General features: G+C 46.5%; 1 protein-coding gene across 1 annotated transcript in view; it reads left to right on the forward strand.

Moving 5' to 3' along the window:
• ADAMTS3 (ADAM metallopeptidase with thrombospondin type 1 motif 3) overlaps positions 1-22,353 on the forward strand; it is a 112,494-nt gene that overhangs the window by 86,128 nt on the left and 4,013 nt on the right. The window contains exons 13-21 of the mRNA XM_056855776.1: positions 1,113-1,288; positions 1,702-1,835; positions 2,566-2,689; positions 6,018-6,098; positions 10,084-10,247; positions 11,410-11,575; positions 12,536-12,668; positions 14,780-14,987; positions 15,858-15,975. Coding sequence (XP_056711754.1) covers positions 1,113-1,288; positions 1,702-1,835; positions 2,566-2,689; positions 6,018-6,098; positions 10,084-10,247; positions 11,410-11,575; positions 12,536-12,668; positions 14,780-14,987; positions 15,858-15,975 — 1,304 coding nt within the window. The remainder of the gene's footprint in view (positions 1-1,112; positions 1,289-1,701; positions 1,836-2,565; positions 2,690-6,017; positions 6,099-10,083; positions 10,248-11,409; positions 11,576-12,535; positions 12,669-14,779; positions 14,988-15,857; positions 15,976-22,353) is intronic.

The raw sequence follows: 22,353 nt of genomic DNA on the forward strand, positions 1-22,353 counted from the left end.
GCAGCCCATTCCACTGCTGAATTACAGTAAAAACATTTTTTCCTAAGACCCAGCCAGTACCTTTCTGCCTATAATTTAAACCCATTATTGCGAGTCCTATCCTCTGCTGCCAACAGGAACAGCTCCCTGCCCTCCTCTGACAGCCTTTCAAATACTTAAAGAGAGCAACAATAGAAACCCTCGACAGAAAAAGTCTTTTAAAAAGAAGGGATGGAGGGTATTAAAATAATGGGAATAAGGGGAGGTGTAGGGAAATAATAATAATAAAAGTTTAATTTACATGATAATGTTATGTATGTGTAGTTCTATCCTAGTTTTTGGAATAATTTATACCCCATTAACATTTTTAATTATTTTTAATGTTAACTAATCATATCAAATAGGGTTACAAAGTTATGGAGTTTGTATGGATATTAGAAAGAAATAGATAAATAAAAATAAATATATAATGTTTTAGAAGGATAGACAAAGAATGATACAAAGAAGTGACCGGATTAAGAATGGGTTAGAGGAAGTTGGGGGGGTGGGAGTTCAAATTGTTATATGTATTTTACTATGAAGATATCCATTCAGCATTGTATTATTATTGTTTATATATGGAAAAATAAGCTAGATGGCATATCGAATGGGATTATTGTATCAACTTTATGGAAAAAGCAATAAAAAATTTATTAAAAAAAATACTTAAAAGAGAGCTTATAAAAAAAATACTTAAAAGTTCCCCCCTCAACCTCCTCTCCTCCAGACTGAACATTCCCAACTCCCTCAGCCTTTCCTCATATATATATGAGGCAGGCCATATATATATATGGCCCAGGCTAGCCTGATCTCGTCAGATCTCAGAAGCTAAGCAGGGTCGACCCTGGCAAGTGTTTGGACGGGTGACCGCCTAGGACGTTCACAGTCGTGATGTAGAGGCAGGCAATGGCAAACCACCTCTGAATGTCTCTTGTCTTGAAAACCCCACCAGGCATCGCCATAAGTCAGATGTGACTTGATGGCAAAAAAAAAAAAAAGGTTGCTGGGACGTTGGAAGGGGGAAAATAAGATTTATGATACGACTTCTGAGTCTCCCTAATGTGGTCTCTTCTCTAACTCTTCATCCCTCTAAGGCCAGTGAATGGGGGTCAAGACTGTGCGGGTGTCAACTTTGAGTACCAACTGTGCAACATGGAGGAGTGTCCAAAACATTACGAAGACTTCCGAGCTCAGCAGTGCCAGCAGCGCAACTCGCATTTCGAGTACCAGAGCACCAAACACCACTGGCTGCCGTACGAGCATCCTGATGGTAAATGAGCCTGTTTTCTTGCTTTTGCGGGGGACCCTTGCCTTAGAGCAATCCTGAGATAGCAATTATAAAAAGATAGTCCCCTTGCAAGCACGGGGTCATTACTGACCCATGGGGTGATGTTACATCCTGATGTTTACTAGGCAGACTTTGTTAACGGGCTGGTTCGCCATCGCCTTCCCCATTCATCTACACTTTACCCCCAGCAAGCCAGGTACTCATTTTACCAACCTCGGAAGGGTGGAAGGCTGAATCAACCTTGAGCCGGCTACCTGAAACCAACTTCCATCAGGATCGAACTCAAGTTCGTGAGCAGAGCTTGGACTGCAGTACTGCAGCTTACCACTCTGCGCCATGGAGCTCTTTTAGCAGTGGTATTCCATAACTAATAAATTAATTACTGCCTCCTGTAGCCAGCAAGAGATGCCAGCTTTACTGCCAGTCCAAAGAGACAGGAGATGTGGCATATATGAAACAACTGACGCACGATGGAACTCGCTGTTCCTACAAAGACCCCTTCAGCATTTGTGTGCGCGGAGAATGTGTGGTGAGTAGTGATAGTGGTTCCTTAGGTTTCGTTTTCTGTCACTCGTTTTAAATAGAGTTTCTCATGAGAGAAGCCTTGAGTTGTGTTGGATAAAAATATTTCCAGCTCTGTGAATGTTTTTAAGAAGACCCTTTAGAAAAGGACGGGGTCCTAGCCTGAGACACGTGTATTTATTTTGCCAGCATGGTGTAGTGGTTAAGAGTGGTGGACTCTAATCTGGAGAACCAGGTTTGATTCCCCATTCCTACACATGAGCGGCGGATAGGGTTGTCAGCTCCAGGATGGGAAATACCTGGAGATTGTTGGGGCGGAGCCTGAGGAGGGTGGAGTTTGGAGAGGGGAGGGACTTCAGTGCCATAGAGTCCAATTGCCAACATGGCCATTTTCTCCAGGTGAACTGATCTCTATCGATTGGAGATCAGTTGTAATAGCGGAAGATCTCCAGCTACTAGGTGGAGGTTGGCAACCCTAGTGGCAGACTCTAATCTGGTGAACCGGGTTGGTTTCCCCACTCCTCCACATGAAGCCAGCTGGGTGACCTTGGGCTAGTCACAGTTCTCTCAGAATTCTCTCAGCCCCACCCACCTCACAAGGTGTCTGTTGTGGGGAGGGGAAGGGAAGGTGATGCTTTGAGACTCCTTAAAGGTAGAGAAAAGTGGGGTATAAAAATCAGCTCTTCTACCTCCTGCACTTCTGAGTTCTGGTGTTGTGGTTGAACTTCTCTCTGCAGAGAGTAGGCTGCGACAAGGAAATCGGGTCAAACAAAGCCGAAGACAAGTGCGGAGTATGTGGGGGAGATAATTCTCATTGTCGGACAGTCAAAGGGACGTTCACACGAACTCCAAAGAAGCCTGGTAGGGATAACTCCACCTCCCTGACTCTTCTCTGTTGCTTTTAGTCACTGTGCTATAGCTATAAACCAAGCAATTTTTTAAAAAAGTATGAACTCTGTGTGTCCAGCCACTCCATTGCAGACGTGAAGATCTCAGTCTGTGCACAGAGTTCCTTGTGCTTAGGAGCTCCCCGATTCCCTTTTGTATCAGGGAACCAGCTGTGCAGATACAGAGTGGGGACGTACACACAGAACGTTTTGCAGTATTGAAGATGTGCAATATAAGGTAGTCGTGACACTAAAAATGGTCCTCTGTGCATTCTGATAAATCAAAGGCTGCCAGACATGTAACACATTAAACACATTGGTAGGTAGGTAGGTAGGTAGGAAAGGTGATGGGTAGGTAGGTAGGTAGGAAGGAAGGAAGGAGACATGATTGCTCTCTAAGTATTTGAAAGGTTGTCACTTAGAGGAGGACAGGGAGCTGTTCCTGTTGGCAGCAGAGGATAGGACTCGCAATAATGGGTACAAATTACAGGTGGAAAGGTACCAACTGGATATTGGGGGGAAATTTACAGTAAGAGTTGTTTAACAGTGGAATCGACTACCTGGGGTGATGGTGAGCTCCCCCTCACTGGCCGTCTTCAAGCAGCGGCTGGGCAAACACATGTCAGGGATGCTCTAGGCTGATCCTGCATTGAGCAGGGGGTTGGACTAGATGGCCTCTATGGACCCTTACAACTCTATGATTCGAAGGAAGGAAGGAAGGCTTGGAAAATGTTATTTTTCTCATGTCTAGCTCAACCACTGAGCAGACCAGTCAGCTGCCCCAAATAACAGATGTTGAGCACCATTAAAAAGCAGAAAATTGTTATCATATTATATTACTTTATTATATGTTACAGAAAATAGTAATTGGTATCATTATTGTATTTGTTTATTTATATCCCGCTTTTCTCCCCGATGGGGACCCAAAGCAACTTACAATATGAAAATAAAGTACAAAAATATGGGACAAAATAGGAGAAGGGGGGATTATACCAGTTATACTAATAGGCATGATCCAAGGCACATGGCTGCAAAAACCTTGCCAACGCTAAACAGTTCTGAGCCCCAGAACCCAGTGTCTATGTGTGTGTAAAGTGCCAAATCACAATTGATTTATGGCAACCCCAGCAAGGAGTTTTCAAGGCAAGTGAGAAGCAGAGGTGGATTGCCACTGCCTTCCTCTACAGAATCTTCCTTGGTGTTCTCCTTTCCAAGTCCTGACCCTGCTTAGCTTCCAAGATCTTACGAGATCGGGCTATGGCAAGCCACCTCTGCTTAATCGCTTGCCTTGAACACCCCACCAGGGGTCTCTATAAGTCAGCTGTGACTTGATGGCACTTTATACACACACACACACACACACATTAAACTTATGTCAGTTCATGCATCTAGAAATAGTCTTTTCTGTTACAATGACATGAATTAGTCTTATGAATCGTTCACATTACACTTCATCTTTTCTTGGCTCAACCCACTTTTCAAAGATTTTCTAAGCTATGTCGCTGCGGGGTGTGGAACCGTATCTGAACCATTCACATGACAAGTTGAATGCACACAAAACTAATGGGGGAGGGAGTCTGATTGGACATCATCCTTGGGGCTAGGATTTCAAACTATTGACCATTTTATCTCCACTCCCACAGGGGATGTCTCACCTTTTACCATTAGATTTCATTTGGCAATCCAGGAATTAACCCCCAAAAGTCTAACCAACCTCTTCCAACAGGGAAACAGTTAAGCAAGAGGTGCCAAAACGAGCTCAAGGTTCTGGAAAATCAAATCTGCAAGTATCCGACTGATTTTTCATGACTGTTGTTTTAGTCTTAACTTTCATTGACTACGTTCAGAATTGCTGCGGGTGAAAAATGTTTAAAATGGATTTGTGAATGTAATCAATATGCCTGACGGATCGATGACATCCGCGTGAGTTAGTCAATGAAAATGCAAGACTTCAGTGCCCCGGTCACTAACAAAAGGCATTCTGTTTAAGGGAAGACAAGAGGAGCGTTCACTTTGCCAAAAGGAGCCCGTGACGTATCTGTTTCTGAAACCAAAGAATCTAAAAATGTCCTGGGTAAGCGTCGCCCAGCTGCAGAACATTGAGCATCCATGGCCGCCGTAGACATTTCTTTCTTTTTGCTTCGTAACTCACCGCTGAGAAGTCACTTACACTCATTGCAAAAGAAAACACGGGCAAACCTTTTATGCTTCCTGTGAGAAATTCTTGATTGGAAAGGCAACGTGGTGTAGCGGTTAAGAGCGGTGGACTCTAATGTGGTGAACCAGATTGGTTTCCCCACTCCTCCACATGAAGCCAGCTGGGTGACCTTGGGCTAGTCACCCTTCTTTCTGAACTCTCTCAGCCCCACCTACCTCACAAGGTGCCTGTTGTGGGGAGAGGAAGGGAAGGAGATAGTAAGCCTTTTTGATTCTCCTTAAAAGGTAGAGAAAGTCGGCATATAAAAAACAACTCTTCTTCTTCAAATGACAGTCATCTGAAAACATCATACCTTCATCCATCTGTCATCTAAAAAATGGGATGGATGAGATCCTTGGCATGCTGAATTTGATTTCCAGCAGTAACTGCTGTGCTTTCACTGAGAGCCAGTGCAGTGTCATGGTTGGGGTGTTGGATGAGGATCTGGGAGACCCAGGTTTGAATCCCCGCTCTGCCATGGAAGTTTCCTGGGTGGCCTTGGGCCGGTCACGCACTCTCGGCCTAACCTACCTTACAGGGTTGTTGTGAAGATAAAATGGAAGCGAGGAGAAGAATGTAAGCCGTTTTGGGTCCCCATGGGGGAGAAAGGCAGGGTATAAAAGAAGGAAGTAAATAAATAAATAAACACTCACTACCCCGATCAATCGGTGGGAAAACATGGATTGTTCGTGATTCGCCATTACTAGACTGCAGGGTCAAAGATTGGGCTGGCGAATGATAAAAAAGCAAAAAGATGGTCTGTACGACTGCGTTGTTGTCATTCCACGAAACCAAGGATGCATAAATTCTTTGCCTCGATGATCCAAATTGTTATGGTCATCTGGTCAGCATAATAATGTAAGTGACTGATAGGTTTGCAATATGATTCGCTTTCCTCCTCTGTGCCCAGTGGGAGGAAAAGCACAGTTTCGTAAACCCCTCGACACGGCAAACCTATGTCTTCTTTTCTTAGTACTCTTCATGGGTCAATGGATGCTCCCCGTCTGCAAATGGGGCCTCTGCCTCTTCTTGACTAACACTTGCTATGATTTTTGTTTTCTTTCTTCTTCTGCGTCCTCCCAATGCCTTGCTGCACATGCCAAAGGGTACCTTAAGATGTTTGACATCCCCCCGGGTGCTAGACATGTGTCTCTCCAAGAAGACGAGGCTTCCCCTCACATTCTTGGTAAGTGCTTCTTGGCTTTTGCTTGGCTGTTGACGGCAACAGCCTTTATTCCTAAGCCACTTTCTGGAAGATTCCTGCAATACGAGGAGGGTAATACCAGCCTACCATATAGGGCTACCATAATAGTTGCTAAAATCCAAAGGCTTGAAAAATGCTAACTGGAGATGCTTCTTATTATCACTGAGCTATCTAGCTGTTCGTTTATCTGTTTTATTTATCATCCACCTTTCTCACTGAGAGCAAAGGCAGCGTGGTGCAGTGGTTAAGAGCGGTGGTTTGGAGCGATGGACTCTAATCTGGAGAACCCGGTTTGATTCCCCACTCCTCCACAGGAGCGGCAGAGGCTAATCTGGTGAACCGGGTTGGTTTCCCCACTCCTACACATGAAGCCAGCTGGGTGACCTTGGGCTAGTCACAGCTCTCTCAGCCCCACCTACCTCACAGGGTGTCTGTTGTGGGGAGGGTAAGGTGATTGTAAGCCGGTTTGATTCTTCCTTAAGTAGTAGAGAAAGTCAGCATATAAAAACCAACTCTTCTTCTTCTTCTTCAGCAGTAGAATTATTGGAATAAGGAGGTATCTAACAAACAGTATAATAGCACTAGAATAGCAGAAATCTGAAACAGGTCATGTATTAAACTTGACATGTTGAACAATGCGAGAAATGGTATTATGTAAGTAGAAATATAATGCAGTAAGAACTAGACAAAAGCATACAACATCAGATAATACATATCAGTAGTATAGTCTACTGACCTTTTCTGATGAAAAATCGTCTTTAATTGTTCTGTTATAATGTAGCCAGCGTGGTATAGTGGTTAAGAGTGGCGGAGGCTAATCTGGTGAACCGGGTTAGTTTCCCCATTCCTCCACATGAAGCCAGCTGGGTGACCTTGGGCTAGTCACAGCTCTCTCCAAACTCTCTCAGCCTCACCTACATCACAAGGTTTCTGTTGTGGTGAGAGGAAGGAAAGGAGGTTTTAAGCCAGTTTGATTCTCCTTAAGAGGCAGAGAAAATCAGCTTATAAAAACCAACTCTCATTATATTATTGTTGTTTTGTTTTGTTTTATTATTTTATTTAAAAAAATTCCTTCTGAACAATTCTGATTCACATGATTTCTTCTTTATGGGCTCATCTTGCGCTTCATTTTGTAACTTTAAAACATTAGTTTAAAAATTGGAGGGTGTTAGAAGGATTTTCACTCACGGTGTTAGGCCTGCACTCATTTTAACTTTATGAAATATCATATCATTCCAATTTATTTTTCATAAATGGGCCATGTTCCCCTCAGCTTCCAAGTTCAAAAGCTGCTTTCGGAGATCCCAATTAAAAAAAAAATTCTACACATTACTTTTAATATCAAAACATACTCTCCCCCCCCTCCACCTTGGTGTATCCCATTCCTGTTTCCATGTATTTTAAAATATATATATCAGTTTAGGACATTTTCTATGCCAGTTGTCAAAGCTTGCTAAATCTCCTGTTATCACACAGTATTTCAACACGCTGTATTTCAACACATTGTGGCTGCGTGTTGAAATACTGTGTGATAACAGGAGATTTAGCCAGCTATTATATGCAACACGCCCTTGCTTAATAGTTGTCAAAGCTTGACAACGGCTAACAATTTACAGGCAGCTGAGCGCTCTGAAGATATAATAGCAGAGAGGCGGGAGTGGGGGTCTGTTTTCCCCTCGCTGCAGGGGACCATCTGAGCAGATTTAGAGAAATGCCTGTAATGTTCCTTCGAAGTAGACGGCCACCACAGGAATCTTTTTGCAGTCACTGGGTTCCTCTCGGCCCGGACATTACTGTCAATTGCTGATATTAATCACAATCGCAGGCTGGGTCTGGGCCTCGAAGAAGAGCAGTCATAGAGTGCAGAGATGGGAGGCAAACCTCGTCAACAGGGCGGCCCTCGTCCCCGTCATTATTGTCTGGGTAGGAAAACAGGAGATAAAATGTGCTTCCTTTTATCAGATCGATACCCGACAGAGGGGGATTTAAGGGTCGGCAGGCTTTTTATTTTAGCTGCAAACAGTTTGTCAAGAAGCAGTAAGACAAGAGTCGCTGGAAAAGACGATCATCGTGCTAGGAGAAGCTGAAGGCAACAGGAAAAGAGGAAGACCCAACAGGAGATGGATTGACTTGACCAAGGAAGCCACGGCCCTCAGTCTGCAAGACCTGAGCAAGGCTGTTAACAATAGGGCATTTTGGAGGACACTGATTCATAGGGTCGCCATGAGTCGGAAGCGACTTGATGGCACTTAACACACACAGTAAGGAAACGCCTCTAAAAGAGGCACTTTTTATCATTGCTGGTGGACATGTCAGTTAGTCCAGAAATTTTGGAAGAAAATACATAAGAACGTAGAGTACATTATCGGTCAAACTATAGCATATGAGCCCAAACTATTTCTACTGAGTAAAACTCCAGATAACATCGACAAGGATCAACAGGATGTATTAAAGTATTTAATTACAGCGGCAAGAGTAGTTTATGGAAAACAAATAGAATACCAAAAATTGAGACATGGATTGATAAAGCTTATGAATATATACCAATGGCACACTTAACTGAAACATTACAAAAGGATACTCAAAAACAAAACAGAGACAAATGGAAACCTTTCTATGACTACATTAAAACAAAAAAAAATAACAATCAAACTCTATGAGCTACAATAGGATTAAGTTAGAGAGTAAATACACTTTACTAGCCAGCTAATGTAGTACCATATTCTATAAGGGGGCTACACCAGGCATATCAGTGTTGAACAATATTTATGTAATGTTTTTTCCCTGTTCCCTATTCCTCTTTTTGTACCCTTATCTATTTTTGAAAACCAATAAAAATATGTATATAAAAGCATGGACTGTGGAACTGTCAAAGGATTCCAAAGGAACTGTGGGATTGTCAAAGGATTGTGAAGGGCCGTGGCTCAGTGGTAGAGTCTCTGCTTAGCATGCTGAAGGTCCCAGGTTCAATCCCCAGCATCTCCAGTTAAAGGGACTAGGCAAGTAAGTGATGTGAAAGACAGGAGTTATTTTCCATACACCAACCGTCTTCACTTCCCTTTTTTGAACACATTCCTATTTGTCCACGCGATGAACTGTAATTTATTAGGTACGTTTTATCCCACTTTTCATCCAAGGAGCTCAGGGTGGCGTACACCATTTTACCCTCCTCCATTTTATCCTCAACAACAGTCCTATGAAGTAGTTTACAGTAAAATCCTAAGCAGAGTTGCACCTTTATAAACCCATTGACTTTGGTAGACTTAGAAGGGTGTAACTCTGTTTAAGATTGCACTGCTCAGTTCTTTACTATTACAGTCTACGACCAGTAGGTATACGAAAGAAACATTAATTACAGAAAGAATAAAATTTATATTCAAATGATCTTGATAAGCACAGGATAGTCCTAATAGATACCAGCTAAAACTACACATATCTGTCCACAAAACACTTCCGACATTCTCCTGGGCAAATACTAGAGATTAAGTCATTTCAGGAACTAAAATCTCTGCCACTCATCAGGATTAAAGGCCCTTCTCAAATTTTTCTGTGTTTACGAACCTGGGTGCAAAACTGGGCAACCAATTGTGTCATTTGGTGGGTCTTATCTGACAGAAGATCTCTGAGTCTAATTTTATTAGATCTTCCGGGAAACCTTTCTAGCAATGGTAAGATTGCTCTGTTAGGCTGGGAAAGAGAGAATGAGCAGCCCAAGGTCACCTAGCAAGCTTCATGGTAGATTGGGGATTTGAACCGGGGCCTCCCAGATCCTAATCCTAAGCAAAATCCCAGTCCAGTAGCAATCCAGCTGTTCTATTGCAGGCCAACATGGGCTTCCCTCTGAAACTAATCTAACAAGGTTATGCTGCACCATGCAGCCGTAAAGACTGTGTTGGATTGCGGGGCGGGGGAGAGAGAATCGCTGGTTTATATGACAAATGGTGTCTGTTTTCCTTCTTCCTTTTAGCCATTAAGAACCAGGCAACGGGCCACTACATTCTGAACAGCAAAAAGGAAGGCTCCATCTCTCGTAGCTTCATTGACATGGGCATAGAATGGGAGTACCACATAGAGGACGACATAGAAACGCTTCATACAGACGGCCCTTTGCATGACGCTGTCGTGGTGTTGGTAAGTTTCGACTCCATTCTGTCTGTTTTATTATTTTATTCTGCTGTGTCGTTCTCTGGCCCTTCCTCCTAGGTGCTCTGAGCAGCGAACATGGTCACAAGCAAGAGAGCCAGCGTAGTGTAGGGGTTAAGAGTGGTGAACTTGAATCTGGAGAACTGGGTTTGATTCCCCCGCTCCTCCACATGAGCAGCGGACTCGAATCTGGAGAACCGGGTTCGATTCCCCACTCCTATACATGAAGCCTGCTGGGTGACCTTGGGCTAGTCACAGTTCTCTCCGAACTCTCTCAGCCCCACCTACCTCACAAGGGGTCTGTTGTGGGGAGGGGGAGGGAAGGCAGTTGTAAGCCGCTTTGAGTCTCCTTAAATGGTAGAGGATGTTGGCACATAAAAACCAACTCTTCTTCTTCCTCCTCCTAGACAGCTTTAAAAGGGGATAAGACAGACTCATGAAGGAGAGGTCTATCAGTGGCTACTAGCCATGGTGACTAAAGAGAACCTCCACCTTCAGAGGCAGTCAACCTCTGAATCTCACTGCCAGGAGGCAACATAAAGAGCAGGCCTCGGCCTCTATGCCCTGTTGTTGGCCCTCCGGAGGAGCTGGTTAGCCGCTGTGCGAGACAAGATAGACTAGATGGACTGCTGGTCTGACCCAGTAGGGTTCTTCTTCTGTTCTCATAGTTCTTATGTTCTTTACTGGTCTCCCTTCCGCCATCTTTTGATCACTCTACTTTGGAAGGTGGAGATAAAAGCCACAGAACGCGTGGGCGGTGGTCTTGTTACAATCTTTTTCAGCCTAACCTACCTCACAGGGTTGTTGTCAGGCTCAAATGGATGGGGAGGGAGCCATATTTGCCCACCGGAATTCCTCAGGGGATGGGCAGGATAAAAATGTGTTGATTACGCATGAAGCTGCCTTATACCGAATCAGACCATTGGTCCATCAAGGTCAGTATTGTCTACTCAGACTAGCCATGACTCTTCAGGGTCTTTCATATCACCTATTACCTGATCCTTTTAGCTGGAGATGCCGGGGATCAAACCGGGGACCTTCTGCATGCCGAGCAGCTGGTCTGTCACTGAGCCACAGCCCCTCCTCCGATCAGGAAACGTCCCCGCCTGCGTTTTCAATCCCGCCAAGTTGTCTGCTTGTCCTTCTGCAGATCATTCCTCAGGACAACGACACGCAGTCCAGCCTGACTTACAAGTACATCATCCACGAGGATTCGGTGCCCAATGTCAACAGCAACAACGTGCTGCAAGAGGAACTGGACACTTTTGAATGGGCTTTGAAGAGTTGGTCCCAGTGTTCCAAGCCATGTGGAGGAGGCAAGTCCTAGTGTGTGTGTGTGTGTGTGTGTGCAGGGCAGGGGTTAAAACAAGGCTGTAGGGCAGGATTCCCCGACCCTTTTGAGCCCTCCAGCACCTTTGAAATTCTGACACAGGGTGGTGGGCGGAACTACAAAACGGCTGCTGCAGGAGGCAGTACCAGGCACAAAGTGACGTCCACAGCTTACCCTCGGTCACACAGGGAATATCCTTGTGCTGTGGCAGCAGCTGCTGCCAACCCGATACAACCGATCAGATCTCCAGTAGCTGATCAGAAGCCTTGCTGGGCAACAGCCCCACATGGCCCCATGGTGGGCTTCCTAGAGGCGCCTGGTTGGCCACTGTGTGAACAGACTGCTGGACTTGATGGGCCTTTGGTCTGATCCAGCGTGGTTTTTCTTATGGTCTTATGTTCTCTCCAGGATCAGAGGAGCATGCCGAATATATTAGGTGTTGTGGAACACAGGCAGGATAATGCTGCTGTGGTTGTCTTGTTTGTGGGCTTCCTAGAGGCACCTGGTTGGCCACTGTGTGAACAGACTGCTGGACTTGATGGGCCTTTGGTCTGATCCAGCGGGACTTCTTTTATGTTCTTATGGAGGATGGGGCTATCCATGGCTACTAGTCAAAATGGCTACTAGTCATGATGAATACCTATTATCTCCAGTATCAAAGGAGCATGCCTAATATATTGGTTGCTGTGGAACACAGGCAGGACAATGCTGGTGCAGTCGTCTTGTTTGTGGCTTCCTAGAGGCCCCTGGTTGGCCACTGTGTGAACAGACCACTGGACTTGATGGGCCTTGGTCTGATCCAGCATGTATCTTTTTATATTCTTATGTTGTTATGAGAGTTATTAGGCTGAAACATCCCCACTGTGCTTTCTTTTTTTTCCGGCCATCGCGTTTTTAATGGTGCATATTTTTTTTCCTCCTCCCCAAATGTCACTATTCTCTCCAGGTTTCCAGTACACCAAGTACGGGTGTCGCAGGAAGAGCGAAAACAAAATGGTCCACCGTAGCTTCTGTGAAGCCAGCAAAAAGCCAAAGCCCATTCGCAGGATGTGCAACCTTCAGGAATGCACGCAGCCTTTGTAAGCACTCGCGAACGTTCAGCAATGTATGGGGAGTCGGCCCCGTGGGGTTCAAAAGCGGCATCTGGTGGGGTGTGAGGGATAGATCCGTGGTCCACCTGTGCACCGCAGCTTCTAGCATTCAATGGGGAGGGGCCGTGGCTTAATGGTAGAGACTCTGCTTGGCGTGCAGAAGGTCCCGGGTTCAATCCCCGGCATCTCCAGTTAAAGGGACCAGGCAAGTTAGAGCTGTTCCTCAGCTAAACAGGCTTCCTCAGGAGGTGGTGAGCTCTCCTTCCCTGGAGGTTTTTAAGTAGAGGCTTGATGGCCATCTGTCAGCAATGCTGGTCTATGACTTTAGGCAGTTCATGAGAGGGAGGGCATATGGGCCATCTTCTGGGCATGGAGTAGGGATCACTGGGGTTGTGGGGGTAGTTGGTTGTGAATTTCCTGCATTGTGCAGGGGGTTGGACTAGATGACCCTGGTGGTCCCTTCCAACTCTATGATTCTATGAAGTTGGTGATGTGAAAGACCCCTGCCTGAGACCCTGGAGAGCCACTGCCGTTCTGAGTAGGCAATACTGACTTTGATGGACCAAGGCTCTGATTCAGTAGAAGGCAGCATATGTGTTCATGTGATCTAGGATTCTGAAATTTTGGGGAGGCGCTGTGGCTCAGTGGTAGAGTATCTGCTTGGCATGCAGAAGGTCCCAGGTTCAATCTCCAGCATCTAGGCAAGTAGGTGATGTGAAAGACCTCTGTGTTTCCCCACTCCGACACATGAGGCCATCTGGGTGACCTTGGACTAGTCACAGTTCTCTCAGAACTCTCTCAGCCCACATGGAGGCAGACATATCTTGCCTTGAAAACCCTATGGGGTCGCCATAAGTCAACTGTGACTTGACGGCACACACATACATTTCATATCCCACCCCCTCCAGGAACCCTATGAATTGTAGTTTGGTGAACCAGCCCTGCCCACAGTTACCACTCCCAAGTTTCAGTGAAAAGAAAAAATAGATTCTTCGGCTAATTTCAGTTTGCCATATTGGTGTGCCTTCCATCTTTCTCTCATTCTTGCTTTACCTGTTCACCTAAAAATGTTTGCTCTCAAAGCTAAAGCTCAACTAATAAATGTAGGGTGCAGGACTGAACCTTGCTTGTCTAGCTTTCTAGTTGCAGGGAGGTTTTTGTCTGCACAAAGGAGCACTCAAGCCAGAATCCACTCCTCACAGTCTGAAGTGACAGAGTCCATGCTATCACCTCAGCCTGCTGCGACCTCATTCTCCTGCATGCGTGAACCAGATCCTAGTCCTTTCGAGAGCATAAGTCCAGTATCAGCCTTGAACTCTTGAATCAGTGTGGTGTAGTGGTTAAGAGCAGTGGTTTGGAGCGGTGGACTCTGATCTGGAGAACTGGGTTTGATTCCCCACCCCTCCACATGAGCGCCGGAGGCTAATCTGTTGAACCGGGTTGATTTCCCCACTCTTACACATGAAGCCAGCTGGGTGACCTTGGGCTAATCACACTCTCTCAGCCCCACCTACCTCCCAGGGTGTCTGTTGTGGGGAGGGGAAGGGAAGGCAATTGTAAGCCGTTGTGATTCTTCTTTAAGTTGTAGCGAAAGTTGTCATATAAAAGCCAACTCCTCTTTTTCTCCATGAAACTGTTTTCCATAGAGCTTTTACCACCCCCTTATATCCTTTCACCTTTTGTATGAAATTTTTAAGTCAAATTTTAGATTTAATGTACTTAAGAGACCTGGATGCAAGATAGATATATTTAAATGTACTGTTATGTAAGATGTAATATAGATCTTTTTAAAAAGAAACACCCCATCCAGCTCTAGCCTCCTGGGCCACGTTTGCTCCAAACACAAGCCAGTTTGTATTTGTGCTACAAACTTCTTTCAGTTGCCGTATCACATTTGTTTCATCTCTCGCTGTAAATTATTAAAAATTCCCAGTCTCTGTTCCGTCAGCAGAAGTTTTCCATCTGGGAAACGCCGCCCGCGCATCATGAAATATTTGTGCGCGCCTGGATGGAATCGGTCTTTGGCGCCTGGGTTTCTGGCACGAATTAATATTGCCTAAAAGTTTCACAGCTGTTCTTTTTTCCTCCTCCTCACCTAGCTGGGTATCGGAAGACTGGGAACACTGTACCAAAACCTGTGGGACCTCCGGTTATCAGATCCGCACAGTCCGTTGCATCCAGCTGCTCCACGACGGCGCGAACCGCTCGATCCATTTCAAGTATTGCACTGGGGATCGCCCGGAGAGCCGCAGGCCGTGCAACCGATCCCCGTGCCCCGGCCAGTGGAAAACATGGCCCTGGAGTCCAGTAAGCACCGAATCTTTGGCTTTTGAAATTTTCATTTTGGAGCGATTGGTCCCCAAAAGTTCGCTAATGCCTTGCCAGACGTTTGCGTCTTCAGAAAGGGGTGAGGGTCTATAGGGATGGGCGGCAGGCAAAATTGCATGTCAGCAAGGAAAGGAAATTGCCCCGCCCCAGAATGCAAAATAGGATCAGGTCTGCCATCCCACAAAAAGTGTGATTTAATTACACTCGCTATGGTTGTCTAACTGCAGGCTGTTCTGCTCACTAGGGTTGGTGAGGGTCCATCCATCTATTCAATCCAGGAGAATGCATTGTCTTGAGCTTCATTATTAGTTGTAATAATTTACATTGCCATTGTGTATTCACTCTTCTCTTCTTAAGGATAGATGGACTCACATTCTAGCTGTATCTGAAGTAGTGAGCTGTGGCTCAGTGGTAGAGACTCTGCTTGGCATGCAAAAGGTCCCAGGTTCAATCCCTGGCATCTTCAGTTAAAGCGACTGGGCAAGTAGGTGATGTGAAAGACCTCTACCTGAGAAATAGAGAGCCGCTGCCAGTCTGAGTAGACAATACTGACTTTGATGGACCTTGATGGTCTGATTCAGTATAAGGCAACTTCATGTGTGTTCAACCCTGCCAGAAATTTTGTTAGTCTTTAAGGTGCTACTGGACTCTTGCTCTTTTCCTCTGCATAGCAACCCTGGACTTCCTTGGTGGACTCCCATCCAAATACTAACCAGGGCCGACCCTGCTTAGCTTCCAGGATCTGACAAGATCGGACTATACCACTCTGCCTTCCCTCCCAGGGCTCAGATTGCAACACGTTCATTTTTCAGGTTCCCTGACGGCAGGCCTCTCTGTTTTCCTCTGCAGTGTTCCGTGACCTGTGGGGAAGGGACCGAATCCAGGCAGGTTTCATGTCGTGCCGGTGACCAGTGTGACGGAGAAAAGCCAGAATCCGTGCGGGTGTGCAAGCTTGCTCCCTGCAATGGTAAGTGTCAACGTCCCTCCTCGTTTGCGAAGGCTACTTTGTGACGTTTGCAGTGTAATCCGACGCAGAGTTGCACAATTCTCAGTCCCATGCGCAGTCAAGTTCTTGCGCAGCTTCCCTGCCTCGCCCACACTGCATGTATTCCTGTGGTATCTCTTGCACGACGAAGTCTGAACGTTCTGTCCTTTTAAAAAAGGGCAGATCTTCCCATTTCTGGCTGCCATGCTATCAAACATCCACCGGTGGAAATTCCCACTCATTTGCAGCGTGCCTGTTAAGTTCTATCGCGTCCCTTTTCCTATTGAGCCCTGCTGGCTGAAAGGGTCATGACAGAATATGATCTGCTGGTCAGATACCAAGAACAAGAAGGAGAAGAAGAAGAAGAAGAGTTGGTTTTTACACTGCAACTTTCTCTACCACTTAAGGAAGAATCAAAGCAGCTTACAATCACCTTTCCTTCCCCTCCCCACGACAGTCACCCTGTGAGGTAGGTGGGGCTGAGAGAGCTCAAAGAAGGCTGTGACTTGCCCAAGGTCACCCAGCTGGCTCCATGTGGAGGAGTGGGGGAACCATCACGGTTCACCAGATTAGCGTCCACTGCTCCAAACCACCACTCTTAACCACTACACCACACTGGCTCTTTAAAGGCAAGATCACCTGTGATTTCATTTAGATTTTCTTGGGCGTGTTCTTCTTTGCAGAGTTCAGGAAGCAATAGTCAGTTTACAAATAAGAATAATTGCTCAAAATGCCCAAACAATGCTTTCTACAAGCTCTGTCAATGAGACAAAGGTGGTGTGGCCTAGGATCGAGAGCTGTCCTTTAAACCTGGGCTCTACTCCCCAGGGTGCCCTCCTCAGCCTTCAGTAACTAGCGCAGTCTTCTCCTGCTTTCCCCAAGGCTTTTCCTGATGTAGCTGCCTCTTATCCAACAGCCAACAGCTGAGAGAGCCAGTGTGGCATAGGGTTTAAGAGCGGTGGACTCTAATCTGGAGAACCAAGTTTGTTTCCCCACTCCTCCACGTGAAGCCAGCTGGGTGATTTTGGGCTAGTCACCGTCCTCTCTGAACTCTCTCAGCCCCACCTACCTCACAAGGTGCCTGCTGCGGGGAGAGGAAGGGAAGGCGATTGTAAGCCGGTATGAGACTCCTTGAAGGTAGAGAAAAGTGGGGTATGAAACCCAACTCTTCTTTTTCTATTTTGACGGGCATTGGTTCTTCAAGGTCTCAGGAAGATCTTTCACATCATCTGGTACTTGATATTTTTAACGGGACGTGAGAGGGATTGAACCTGGGACCTTCTGCTGAGCCACGGCCCCACTCCCTTAGCTTCAGCATTCTGTAAATCTTTTCTTACTGACCGTTTGGTCAGGAGATCATATAGGCCTTGAGCATCATACCAGAGTCTGTATAGTAAAGGGTTATAAATCCTGGACCATACACCCACACAAGCAACAGTAACAGCCAATGAAAAGGTGATATTGTGGAGACATACTGTACAAAAGCCACTGAAAATTCCTGCTCCTTAAAATGTTATTTACTGCATAAACATTGTTGCTCTTTACAAGAACAGCTCTGAGTTCTGAAATAAAAAGCTCTTTTAATTAAGGATAAGAGCAAGCAAAAGGATGGTGCTTTGAAGAGCCTTTTGCATAAGCTCAAAAAATGTAGACCATTTAGAGCGGCAGTCCAGAACGTTTAAATGTTTTGTCCCTTTTACTGTTGGGGGAAGGATTGTGACTCAGGGGCCTAACGCACTCAGTATATACTAAAGGTAAAGGTAAAGGTCCCCTATGCAAGCACCGGGTCATTCCTGACCCATGGGGTGACGTCACATCCCGACATTTTCTAGGCAGACTTTGTTTGCGGGGTGGTTTGCCAGTGCCTTCCCCAGTCATCTTCCCTTTACCCCCAGCAAGCTGGGTACTCACTTTACCGACCTGGGAAGGATGGAAGGCTGAGTCAACCTTGAGCCGGCTACCTGAAACCGACTTCCGTTGGGATTGAACTCAGGTCATGAGCAGAGTTTGGACTGCAGTACTGCAGCTTAACACTCTGCGCCACGGGGCTATATATATACTACGTTTTTAAAAAACGTGTTATCCAGGTTAGATCGCACCTCAGACCTCCCATTTCGCCTTGGAAATGCTTTGGAAGCGCCAGACATCTGTTTTTTCCCCCAAAACGCCTATACCACGATGTATTTTGTTGTGTCGGCAACCAAGGGGTGCGTTCAGTTATATACGCTATTCAGTTCTCCCCCCCTCTTTTTGCAACACCCAATGAAAAGCCTTTCTCGTCCCATCCCACCTTCCCCCTCCCCTCCCGTTTGCATCCAACAATCATTATTGTTATTTAATTCCCCCCCCTCTCAAGTGCTTGTGGTCTTACAAAGGAACACGGGAACGTTTGAACATTAGATCAACCGGCACAAAGTTTCTCCCCGCCTGTTCCTCCCTTTCTCCCGCTGCCGGGGTGCCGCCCTGCTCTCAAATTTTTATTTTAATGTGCTCGTCCCAACGAAAAAATGCAAGATTGTTGGACCAACGCCCAAAAAGATGGCAGCTCTGTGATTAGCACTGTGCAAGGAATGGCTCATTTGGGGGGGGGGGGGTTGGGGGTATGCCTGCATAAATTGTGATTAGGGTTTCCCTGCTGTTCAAATGCGGCAATTCTTAATGCTGTACAGCACTCCTTCGGATCAATGATATTGCGCATGCGTGAAAAAAAAGGGGAGGGGAGGCGGGGAAGCATCAGCAACGTAGACATGACACAGTGCTCCCCCACGCTCCTCCTTGCGATATGACGATATGCCGTCTTGGGAGCAGTCTGAACAGGCACCGTGCGATCGGTAATGAAGAATACGCATCCAAAACACACACACCGAGCACGATGATAATATGCTGTAAATTGTTGGTGCGATAAGCCTCTCCGTGGCAGAGAATCTGCTTGGCATGCCGAAGCTCTCAGGGTCAATCCCCAGCATCTCCAGTTGAAAAGGTCAGGTAATGGCCATTTATGCACGGGAGGTTTTGCCTTGGATTTGTCGCTCTCTAGATGCACATTTCCCCCATCCAAATTGTCAAAACTCCACAATAAGCCCCCATTCAGAATCTGGAGAATTTGGATGGGGAAAACGTGCCTCTAGAGAGTGGCAAATCCAAAGCAAAACCTCCCATGCATAAATGGCCAATGTGAAAGACCTCAGCCTGAGACCCTGGAGAGCTGCTGCCAGTCTGAGTAGACAATACTGACCTTGAGGGACCAAGGGTCTGATTCTGTATAAGGCAGCTTCATGTGTTCAGGTGTTGACTAGGGATGATTTCGAAGTTCTCAGCCGTGCTGTGTCAACCCCCGAGTTGCTGTTGGGCGGGTGCATCTCCACAATGCAAAACTGAACCCTTGATTCTTTATTTTTTCTGTTTCCCTACCCCAAATGTTCCCCGTCAAAATGCATGCATTCTCCAACCTTATTTAGACCAGTAAATAAGCAGTATATGTCTGTTATGAGTATAAATTACAGGCATTGGCTTGGATCTCCTGGTAAATCTCTGCTGACGGGACAGATTGCCATCTGTGAGCAGAGAGGGACTTCCAGCGTGGTGTAGTGGTTAGGAGCGGTGGACTCTAATCTAGAGAATTGGGTTTGATTCCCCACTCCTCCACATGAAGCCTGCTGGGTGATCTTGAGCTAGTCACAGTTCTCTCCAAACTCTCTCAGCCTCACCTACTTCACAAGGTGTCTGTTGTGGGGAGAGGAAGGGAAGGTGATTGTAAGCAACTTTGAGACTCTAAGGTAGAGAAAAGCAGGGTATTAAAACCAAATCTTCTTCTTCTTTCCTATCATGTTCCTGCTGTAGCCCACAATTCCCCCTGAAATTATGCTACTTTGGGACAGGAACCCCCCCCCCCCCCGGAAGCAGCATGGGGAGGAAGCTGAGGTTCTCTAGTGGGGATGGGGAATCAGCAGAAATCCCACTCCCTTCCATTAGCAGAAATTTTCCATTGGCTCCAACCCATTGCTTGTACAACTACTACATAAAACTCACATCCAAGTGTCCAGGAGCTGCTAGCAGAAGAAGGAAAAGGAGGAGAGTTGGTTTTTATATGCCGACTTTCTCTACCACTTAAGGAAGAATCGAACCAGCTTACAATTTCCTTCCCTTCATCTCCCCAGAACCTTCTGAACCTAAGAAAAGCCATGCTGGATCAGGCCAAGGCCCATCAAGTCCAGCATTCTGTCCGCACACTGGCCAACTAGTCGCCTCTAGGAAGCCTACAAACAAGACTGACTGCAGCATTGTCCTGCCTGTGTTCCATGACACCTAATAGAATAGGCATGCTCTTCTGATCCTGGAGAAAATAGTTATGCATCATGACTAGTATCTATTTTAACTAGTAGCCACAAATACCCCTCTCCTCCATGAACATGTCCACTCCCCCAAGTTGGCAGCCATCACCACATACTGGGGCAGGGAGTTCCACAATTTAACTATGCGTTGTGTGAAGAACATAGGGAGGTGTGAGGGAGGTGGGGCTGAGAGAGCACTGAGAGAACTGTGACTGGCCCAAAGTCACCTAGGAGGCTCAATGTGGAGGGGTGGGGAAACCAACCTGGTTCTCCAGATTAGAGTCCACCACTCCAAACCACCCGTCTTAACCACTACACCACACTGGCTTCTTCCCCCAGAGGAAAGTGCTTCCACTAGTGGATCAGACCCGCAAGATCCAGCCCATTATCCATCTGTTGCTTTTTTATTTATTCCGTGGACTGACACAGTTACCTGCCAATTCATGAAGTATGAGTAGTTTTGTAACTTTCTGGACTCTAGAGGGCAGTAAAAGGCCTATGATGCAAACATGCATGCCGCGGTTTTCCGTTTTTGTGAAATCGTGTTTTCCGATCTGTTGCTCCCCTCTGAAAAGAGTGATGTTGACAAAATGACTTCATTGGGTTCACATTCCTGCTAGGCTCGGCATAAAAGGGGAAACCGGTTTTGAATGCCCCTTAATCGCCCCCCAGAATGATTTTGGGTTCCATACAAAGATATCAGATCCCACTATGTTCGTCTGTTGCAGCAAAACCCAAAAGAAGAAGAGTTGGTTTTTATACCCTGATTTTCTCTACCTTTTAGAAGGAGGAGGAGGGAATCACATGGAGGAGCAGGGAATCAAACCCAATTCTCCAGATTAGAGTCTGCTGCTCTTAACCACTACACCACGCTGGCCCCCCAGGAGAAGAGGAAATAATATGGGGAAGGAGATACAGTGGAAAATAGGGTAGCCCCCGCAAGTCCTTGTGGGTTCCCCACCACTCAACTAGGCATGGCCTGGCAGCCAGCACCACACTACTGGGCCCAGCCCAGTAGCCAGGACTGCCCAACTGGGCCATTCCTTTCCCAGGCAGAGGCTGCTAGGGGAAGGGAAGGCAAGACAGCTGAAGATGGGGGGGGGCAGTTGAATCTAGGTTGGCTGGTGAGCGGGAAGGAGGGGAGGTCAGGCCACACCTGGAGTCTTGTGTTCAGTTCTAGAGAACCCACTTCAAAAAGGATGCGGACAGAATGGAGCGGGTGCAGAGGAGAGTGACGAGGATGATCAGGGGCCTGGAGACCAAGCCCTACCAGGAAAGGCTGAGGGAGTTGGGAATGCTCAGTATGGAGAAGAGGAGGTTGAGGGGGGACATGATTGCTCTTGAAGGGGAGGGCAGGGAGCTGTTCCTGTTGGCAGCAGAGGATAGGATTCGCAACAATGGGTTTAAATTGAGGGCAGAAATGTTCCGGCTGGATATTAGGGAAATTTTTTTTTACAGTAATAGCTGTTCAACAGTGGAATCAGCCATCCAGGAAGGTGGTGAGCTCTCCCTCACTGGCAGCCTTCAAGCAGCGGCGGGACAAGCACTTGTCAGGGATGCTCTAGGCTGATCCTGCATTAAGCAGGGGGTTGGACTAGATGGCCTCTATGGACCCTTCTAACTATGAATTTATGAGGAAGCAGGAAAGGGGGAGAGACAAAGGGGGTAGAGATGCCAGGTGGGACCTGGGGATCCCGGAGAATTACAGCTCCTCTCCAGACTACACAAATTAGTTCCCCTAGAGAAAATGGATGCTTTGGATGGTGGACTCTGTGGCATTGTACCCTACTGAAGTCCCTGTCCTCCCCAGACTCCATCTGCAAATCTCCAGGAGTTTCCCAACCTGGATCTGGCAGTCCTACCCACCCCCATCCCCAGCTGGTGGCCCGGGAGGGGAGGGACCTGGCAACCCTGTATGGGGGCTTTCAGGGAAAGAATAAAGGAAATAATGGAGGGGGGGATAATATGCCCCCCACAAGTCCTTGCGAGTCCCCCACGTGTTGTTGATTTCGCAGAGCACATTGAGATT

Source organism: Euleptes europaea, chromosome 9 (assembly GCF_029931775.1).
Source record: "Euleptes europaea isolate rEulEur1 chromosome 9, rEulEur1.hap1, whole genome shotgun sequence".
Lineage (NCBI taxonomy): Eukaryota > Metazoa > Chordata > Lepidosauria > Squamata > Sphaerodactylidae > Euleptes > Euleptes europaea.